Raw genomic sequence first — 9,534 nt, forward strand, 5'->3', positions numbered from 1 at the left:
TACTGTGAATGAATTTTAATGAGTGGGTTCGGGCGCGATAGCAGGTAAACGAGCACACCTCATTCACGTGATCCAACACTCAGCCAATAATAATAGAAACCCATATCTGAACCACCTCGTTGTATTTGTGTAGCAAAAAAACTTTTATGTGTATAAATGGAAGTATTCATGTGACAGAAACTTTATGCTAGGTTGTCATATAGAGCGCTTTATTTTACTGTATATGGTGCTTTTATATTTACTGTGTAAGTAATTGTACAGTTCTAACCCATATCAAGTACATGTAATTACACTACCAATATTTTGACGCATTAGTTGACCACAAGTGTACATACTGTAAAATAATGTAAACAAACAAAAGTGTTCCCATAATAAAGCTTGCTTGGATTGGAAGTGCAACGGTTAATTCTTTAATGTGTTATGGTGCTCTTATTAAAGACCAAATAAAAAAAATAAAGTAACGTACTTGTTGAAAATCGCTTTTATATTTATTCTGTCCACAAAATGGAATTTATATCATAATACTTCATCTCAAAGGAAACACAACATAGGTATACAAAAAAAAGGAGTGTCATAAATAACAATTTTGTGAAGAATATGTTAACAAAATTCCTTGTTTGCATTCTAATGTGTGTTTTTATGAGTACACATGGGGATTTTGTTTATAGCCATGCAGTATATTAGAGGGTTAAGAAGCTAAAAAGCTGAAAAGTGCCATTTTAGTGTCAGCAGTGTTTTTAGAAACTGTGCCTGCATGAATTCGTTTCTGTCTCTTTGCTTATAGAGTCTGTTTCAAACACACTCATTTCCGGTCAATCATATTAAAGCATTGAAAAGTTTCCTCCAGTCGACTGATATGTACACCCAGTGTTGTTATGTATTATCCTTTGTAGTCATTGATAAATGGGCTGCACATATTCCGGAGGAAAAAAGCCCACAAGTCCACGGCAACGACCTTTCCAGCGTTGAGAATCTGAGCAGTCCAGCAGGTCTATGACATCACCCCGCAGGAAGTGCAGCTGGGAGCTATGCTGTGGATGGAAGTCGAACAGGGCATGTGCATGATGGGGCCTCTGATGGGAAACAATAACAGACAAAGTTTATTACAGCAGTGATTTGACCACAGATACCACAAAACAATTACAGGATTGTCCACAGAAACATATTCCTGTGTGAATTACACTTTGTTCTGCGTAAATGACAGGGAGTCATGTAACATGTAGTGTATACTTAAAAGTATCCAAATATGCTTCTCTCAAAGTAAACACTGCTCATAATCACACATCTAAATGAATGCTATTAAACTTGCTGTTAAACACTGCTACCTACAGAAATTCAGTTTAAGAATTTAGATTTAGGAATTATGTTTCTTCTTACTTTTTGTGTGGGTTCTGTATCCCTAAGAAACACAGTCCTTTCCTTTGCAATGCTGTTGGTCTTGTAAAACTCCACCAGCTGATTTAAGGAAGGGAAGTTTTCCTCCCAAACAAAGTAAGAGCCATCTCTATCCTTTAACACCTTGAAATGCTGTACATGATTGCCATAGCTGTTCAGAGGAGACAAAGAATCATAAATATATCCCCAAAATGTTTAATTCCATTTGGAATATGTATTTATTTTAAGACACAGTAAAAGATTTGTTGAGGACGAGGTATTAAATCATAAAAATATATTTTACAAGAGTTTTTATAAAGTTTAGATGTTTTTTCAGTTACGTTTACATTGCTATTTGATACGTTTAGTAGAGATTCTGTTAATCTTTTGAGAATGTTATGTTCAAAGCTGCCAGAGCATTTAAATAATTTGGTGATCCAAACACAACACTCAACTGTGAGGAAACGTTAGTGTAGAGATAAATGCTTTAACAATATAAAAAAAAATGTCTTCATCTTTCAAAGAATTGTGAATCATCCTGTATTTTTGCTTTCTACAGAACGTCGATCTTGTACTTGCAAAATATACTCGCTTGTTTCATTTCAAGTGTGAGCCATACATACTTAAACTAGAACTTTTTAAATTCTGAAAACTTGTGACCGTGACGCACAGTAGCCTACTTCCTCAAAATTTCCTGAAAATCAGAGGATGCGTGCTAGATCATGTAATGCTATTTACGGACTGATTCAAATAGACATGAGCTGAGTTTACGGTCTTACCCGTGTGAGTCATGTGCCCAGCAGAGTCAAAATACATGATTTATAGAAATGTAAGTTGTAACAAATCACTAACATAACATTTCATCTATGTTAAGTTATTTACATTTAACTTTGACTTTATTTTGTAATAAAATAACTAGCTTTAAAGGAGCAATGTGGAGGTTTTAGCAGTGGTTAGCAAACAAAGTTTCAATCCACCACTATTTTCGAAGCACTACGATGGCTGACCCAGAAACAAGATGTTGTCACGTTTTCATGTCTTTGCTGAAGGACATAATGTAGGCCTATTTACTGAATGGGCTCTTTAGCAGTTTGTCCGTTAAGGGCCACTGTAAAAACAACATGGTGATTTCCTGTGCAAAGGGAACCTGTAGTGTATGTAGATAGTAAAAGCTCATTCTAAGGTAATAAAAACATAATGCTTAATAAGTAAAGTCTTTATACACCTCTGAAGAAATATGCTTTATTACGTTTATTTTCTCCATATTTGTTAACTATCATACTGGTAACTTTATATAGAAGTATTTACAGTCGCGTTTCATACTGGTAACCCGGTATTCAACCTCCATCCACGGGGACCGAAGGAGTCTTGCGCGGGGTTTCAGCAGCGCCGTCGCGGTAAGATTTCAAACATTCTCCGTCGCTATAGCACCTGAGGACAGAAGTTGTTCACGTTATTTCGAGTTTTTGTACACAGCAGGTGCGAAGGCGGTATGTGAGGAGCTACAGTTCATTGTATTAGTACATTGACGGTTGTTTGTTTAATATTGAACATCGCGCCCGCCCTAGACACGGTAAAAGTTACATGCTTCGACTGTTGGGATTCACGGGAATTTACTATTGAATACCACACTCGGTCGTGATTATTTTGTGTTGTAATTCAAATTTGCAAATGCAGTTATCCGTTAAACCGAGCGCCCAAATTAAAACGAGTCACCAAAGCTTGCGGTAGGTCGATGTTCACGGAGGATATCCCAGTAAAGTGATTAATGTACGTAACGAGCTAGATATACAGTGTACATAACGGAGGCCAGCTGAGAGCTTGAGCAAAAGACGTTAGCCACACCCTTATCGTTAGAGCAGGACTGTCTCCCAAATACGACCGTTAGAGGGTAGGAGTGAGACGGCCCGTTACAAATAACAGTGTGACAATTTCTTGATCGTGACATCCCTTACGTAAATGGCTTACATTTCTGTATAAGTACGGTTTTAAGTGTAAGTTACTCTGTGTAATTTGCTTAGAGTTTGTTTGTAGAATCACTTATACTTAAATGTAGTTTAAATGTAAAAAGCTTAAAGATAAAATTGTATTGTATCTATTAACTATTGTCACATGTGGTATTGTTTGTTTTAGGACACACTTTGCCATGCAGGCCACTGGATGCTGACTACTGAAGGTTAGGTTGTGTGTGACGGTGCTCAGCACAGCTTCATGTCTGGCCTTCCCACTCTGATCATAGCATGTTAAATATTCAATCTTCAGTACCAGGATGGGGGAGCGTCTATCGTGGAGTCCACTGAAAGGTATTAGTTGAACCACTTCCTTACCTGCATTTTATAGATATGTTAATGTTATATACCTGTTTAGAACTTTAAAACAATATCTCTCAACGAGAGATGGATTTGTTTAGGGCAAATTATTTAGAAGTCTGCCCTATTTAACACTAGCAAGCTGATCATTTAATTCATGTGTTTTAATATAATATATTTTGTATATTTAATATGTAACATTTTGTTTTTCCTGACTCTTTGTAGATATTAATCCAGAGAGTGGAACAAGAAGAAGCGTCATCTAAAATGCCAGGATACAGAAGTAACAGGTTGCAGTGAAACCACATGTTGCCGCTCTTCTAAACACAATGATGAATTTTCAGTGAAATCGATGAAAAGTAAGAAGCACGTACGAACACACGTACACACACACACACACAGATCTCATCATTACACAATTCATTATACAATTACATCATTGTATTATTCTCTGTCTCTGACTGTATATGTTGTCCTCTGTTTTTCCTCTGAGTATAAATATCTAAAATTATTCTCTTTTTTCTTTTCCATAGTTCCAGCTACTTGTTGTGCTCTGATGGATCAAGATGTGGAACGTTTTACAGACTCACTTGGGCTTTGTTATGCGATGTTGTTACATCATGGATATGTTGGTTAAGGTATTGTTTAAACATTCATTGTTTAAAGAGCCATGTTGGCTACTATGAAGTTGTAACTGAATAAAAATATTTTATGTACAACAAGGTACAAAATTTGTCTGTAATTTATTTTTGTATCAATTAAAACATAAATAAACAGTGTAAATCCAGTATGCAACAACTACTGGATATACAGTGATTATGTATTTCTTCTAAATAAAGTAAATTAAAATCAAGCAATTGGCTGTAAAAAATACAGCATTATACTGTTTCTATTCAAAATTACAGTTTTTTCCTGTATTATGCAATTACAGAAAATGGCTGTAAATTAAATTACAGAACTGTGGCTGTAAAATTTACAGTATCTGGCTGGCAACCCTGCTGCCAGTAATTTACTGTAAATTTTACAGGATTTTTTTTACAGTGTAAGTATAGTACATTGCATTTCTGTCCATAGATCCTCATAAATATTACACACTGGACCTTTTAGATCGTTTTTCTTTGGTGGTTTTTCGAATATATGTGCTGTAAATGAGGTCTGTGGGTTGTGAAATGAAAAAGATGTGCTTAAATATATGTGTAATAGTTGTGGTTCATCAGCAGACACCAGCATTTCAAAGCTATAAGTGTCATTTAGAATGACCCACATTCACTAACCCAGTCGCCAATGCTGTGGCTTTAGCAAGTTTGTTGAGTATTCCACGTGCTAAGGCAAAAGTCTAAGCCTACTGTATAGTCTTGCCTACTTCCTAGTTTTTTGCTAACTAGTCTAGTTTGAATATATGTGATTGACAGTTAAATGTTTTTTTTTACTGGATGAGCCTCTCTTTGAGTAGGGAAGTAAAATGGCAAATGAAGTGCCATGAGCAGCCTCAAGTCAGGGTGTACATTACAAAAGCAAGAAAAATAAGCATTTTGTATATGTTACACTAAACTATCACAGATTTTACTATCACAAATGTTGTTTGCACTCCTCTGTAAATATCCCAGACAGTCAGTGTCCCACTTTGAGACGGAGCAGATGGTTCTAGACAGTTCACAGCTGAATTATCAGCAACAATTTTAATTCGGTCGAGTGCAAAAGTCTGTGCAAAAGTCTTAGGCAGATTACTATTTCCACCACAATTAAATGGTTTTATGACAGTTATTTACATATTTTACTGTGGTGTGTCAGTACACAAAAAATGGTGATATAAAGCACTAAAAGTGGTCCTTGGCTCGTAATCATAGGGGAACCACTTTTAGTGCTAGAACTGTAGAATCATATTTTGGTGCTTCAGTGGTTCAGTGTAGTAAATATTAGTTTACATTTTTAAACATTCCTTTTGCCATTATTTTTAATAATCCAGTGAGATTTTGATATCCACATGGGAGCCAGCGCTCCCCATGGAGATCTGGTGTGATCATCATCATGTCCATCTATTATTACATATAAAAACAGGAAAAGCTAAGACACACTTAATGAAAAAGAACTGTGGCAATTTCTCGAAAGACACTATAAGAAACCTTATAGTTTAGGGCTTATATACCTATAAAACCAAAAAGGTATAGAATTTGATTTTTTAACAATAGCATAATTAATCTCTAATGAATCAATAATATCATAATTAATCAATAAATAATCTCTATCTGAGACCAGGACGAGCACTGGACCTGCACTCAGCTGTCATTTTCAGGTCCGACAGTCATACTTCCACACCTGGGGTCAGGTCTGCTCAAGGCTGGGTGCAAGTCCAGTGCTGAGACAAATGTCTTCTCTACTCTACCATCCAAGTCCATCTCAGCCATCAAGAACTGAATAACAAGCCAAACAGAATAATAATGTGATCCCGGCACCAGAGCACTTGATGAATTTTAAATGAAATCTATACTCAGACGTAATGGCTTTCTGATGCTTTCATTTTCACAACACTTGCCGATGCATTGTCTAAACCAGCAGGAGATCTTTCCTCTTGAAAGTAGGTCAGATGTGTTTTCCTTGAGCCAACCATATTTTTAGTTCTCCAATTTGTTTACCATGCATGTGGCATCCATAGTCTTAATGTCCCCAGTAAAGCATAGATCAAATCTGGTAGGTTGGGATGATCGATGTGACCCGCTCACCTGACTGACAGGGAGAATTCTCCTGGCGCGCTCTCACTTTCTCGTACCAAGAAGCTGCCACACTCGCGCTGACGCAGTCGATTCTCAGCCACATGTCTGGAGATACGGCTCGCAAACCATCTGTGGACAGTTGTTCCAACATGCAGAAGCACAGCAGCAGTTAAATAAACAATAGTGACAACAACCTGGCAACATTTATGACATCCTGCTGTTTTTAAATATGTCTTATTGTGTGTCTTATTATATGATAAACATTGAATATATTAGTATATTGACAATAGGAAAGTTGCACTTTTCAAAGGTTGTTCTTTAATTGCTGGTGGTTAAACAATTCTTATTTCTTATTATCATTATTAAATAGATAAAGTTTTAAGTTCAACATACTTATTTTAAACTACATTACCTTGTCTTGACATTTAAAGAAAATTATCATCTTAAAATGCTGTTAATTTTTTCAGTAAAAAAAAGATCACAAAGCTTTTGGTTATAGCACATATTGCAAATCACACACACAGTAGATTGTATGAACAACTGGTATGATGTGGTATTATACCTTCTGGTGCTTTTGGTAAAAACAATCCAGTTCCTAAATAGCTCTCATTAAAGAATTATTTGCCTAACATCAATAGCAGATAATAACCAGCATCTATCCACTGACATCAATTACTGTTTGGATACTTACGTCTGTGGTTTAAGGCTGATATAGTTTTTAGGCACAAAGCCCTTTCTGTTCGCCAGCTCTGCTGTGTACCAGTTAGGATCATCTTCCATATTCGTGATCTAGTGTAATAAAACAAAATAAAAAACATATAATAATACAATTGTGGCATTAAGAAAATCAATTGTGTTTACAAAGCCTGACAGGTAATGCTGAAACACGTCATTAAATTACACTGAATGTCTTACCTTCAGTACATCTCCCTTCTGAAAGCTCAGCTCGTCATTTTCCGTGGCGCAGAAGTTGTAAAGAGACACTGCTTCCATCCTGGGACCGCTGTGCTGACGGCAGTCCACGGAGGATCAATGTGGGGTGAGATCTGCTGTCCTCAGAGCATCCACACTGAAATAGACCGTCCCCTGGCAAGGACAGATGCACGTTCACTGTCAAATACTGAACCGTGATAAATGAACTGCGAACATGCATGAGAAAGCGTGTGGGTCTACTAGCGAGAGAGTCTGAAAAAACATGTGGGAGGAAGTCAGGGGTGGCAGTTCCTGTCTCAGTGTGCTTTAATAGAAGGAAATAAAGCCATGTGAGAAACAGGAAAAGTTGAAAAAATATGGAGGAAAACAAAAAGAACAGCCCCTAAAACTTCCTATCATCAGAAAGCAGGATCTGCATATTATATGTGAGAAAAACACACAACACAAGACACTGGCAGATAACTGCGCTTGTCTCTTGTGGAAGTTTGTATGTGAAAATACTGCTTATTACTTGCGTAATGTCAATAAACAGCTGCTGTTGAAATGATCTTAAAATAAGTAAATCTCCATATAGAGATCTATGACTCATCCACCCAGAAAACACCCTCACTGACCTTTCAGTCATGGTAAAAACAGGGCCTGTCAACAAATTAATCTTTCTTCTCCTCATGTCCTTTTTTAGAGCTGCAATATACACCGTCTTAGTCCTCATATTGATCCTGTTACTAAGATGTCAAATTCAAGAGGTATTGTCATTGACTATGCAAAAGATGCAAGACAACAGTAATGGGGTCCATTACGCACACAGACTACCATTAGAATTTGTGCTGTTATGATCATTCCCCGGGGCGGATGTGAGCTGCTCACAAATTCCTTTTTAAAACATCTGTGTTTTAGTCTTTAAGAAGGAAGGCTGCTTTATAAAAAAATGCTTTAAAGTGAGCCTAAGAGACTTAGACAAATATTCAAAACTGTGATTGACTTTAAATATGACTCGCACCACAACGGACACTTGAAGAATCTCAACTGCATTCACACTTAAAGGGACAGTACATCCTAAAGTGAAAATTCTGTCTTCATTTTCTTACGCTCGTGTAATTTCATACCTGTATAAATTACTTTGTTCTTATGAACGCAAAGAAAGATATTTGGAAGAGTGTTAGTCAGGAATATTTGGAATTTGCAGTTCCGGGACATCTTTGAGTACCATAGTAGTAAGAATTAAATGGTAGTCAAAGGTGCCCGAGATCTCTTTGTTTTCAAAATTCATCAAAATACCTCATTATATGTTCAACAGAACAAAAAATACAACATGTTTTTCCTACTATGGTAGTGGGTGATGTTCCAGAACTGAAAATTGCTAACATTCTTCCAAATATCATTTTCTGTGTTCATTGGAACAAATAATGTATATAGGTTTGAAACAACCTGAGGTGGGAAATGATGACAGATTTTTCATTTTGGGATGAACTATAACTATTAAAACAGATTACATGTGTTACAAGACAGCACAGAATGGCTAAATGTCACTGTAGGTCAGAACCTACCTTTGTTGATATCTCAAAACTACTACGTCAAGATGAAGTTTTAAAACATACTGACTACACTGTCATGATCTTAAAAAAATGTAGTTTTGCTCTTTACCCTTATTGATTGATTCCAGAGAAGAAAGACTTTGTTCCAGTGAAACACACTTGACGTGGTAGTTATGATAGACCTTCTATAAAAACTCAAGGGGGACAGAAAAATGACTTCCTGAGCGTGCATAAAGGAAACCACAAGCAGAGACATCTCCCCTACAGACTGCAAAAAGAATATACATCACCAACTGCTTGGATTTAAACCCTCAATTTATATTCATAATGTATAAAGCAAATCCATTCTATGGAAACATGTCCTCTTAAACAAATGAAACTGATTTAATCTAAACAATTGGTAGGCTAATTGAAGTCCATCACTTATTTTAAACTTCAACTGTATGCCTATTATAATTTCCAACGAAAGGTTAATTTTTTTTAAGAAATTTAAAAAGAGTAATGTAAACAATACTTCAATAATACAACAATCTCACTACATGCAGACTAGAGGAAATGGGACGACAACAATGCAAACAACGTTTTTACTCAGTTAAATGGAAACTTTTGCGTTGTTCCCCTGTAAAATGTGTCAATGCGGTCTGTGAGCGTAGAGTCAAAAGAGCACTTAAA

General features: G+C 36.3%; 1 protein-coding gene and 1 long non-coding RNA gene across 3 annotated transcripts; one reads left to right on the top strand and one right to left on the bottom strand.

Annotated features, from left to right (window-relative positions):
* Positions 1-458: 458 nt before the first annotated feature.
* On the bottom strand, positions 459-9,045 carry grapa (GRB2 related adaptor protein a). Of its 2 annotated transcripts, none has more exons than XM_056753840.1 (6): positions 8,972-9,045; positions 7,310-7,480; positions 7,086-7,183; positions 6,404-6,523; positions 1,378-1,546; positions 459-1,073 (listed from the first exon to the last, which is right to left on the bottom strand). In XM_056753840.1, the coding sequence occupies exons 2-6, from the start codon at positions 7,385-7,387 to the stop codon at positions 894-896; spliced, it is 645 nt and encodes a 214-aa protein (XP_056609818.1). In that variant the 5' UTR covers positions 7,388-7,480; positions 8,972-9,045; the 3' UTR covers positions 459-893. The 2 variants fall into 2 exon arrangements, with proteins under 2 accessions (XP_056609818.1, XP_056609819.1); XM_056753841.1 differs by lacking the exon at positions 8,972-9,045 and adding an exon at positions 8,875-8,891.
* Positions 2,621-4,662, top strand: LOC130426871 (uncharacterized). The gene is made up of 3 exons (XR_008907235.1): positions 2,621-3,677; positions 3,909-4,042; positions 4,217-4,662. It is a non-coding gene; the product is annotated as an uncharacterized LOC130426871 (long non-coding RNA).
* Positions 9,046-9,534: the final 489 nt, after the last annotated feature.

The sequence above is a fragment of the Triplophysa dalaica genome, chromosome 7 (assembly GCF_015846415.1).
Source record: "Triplophysa dalaica isolate WHDGS20190420 chromosome 7, ASM1584641v1, whole genome shotgun sequence".
Lineage (NCBI taxonomy): Eukaryota > Metazoa > Chordata > Actinopteri > Cypriniformes > Nemacheilidae > Triplophysa > Triplophysa dalaica.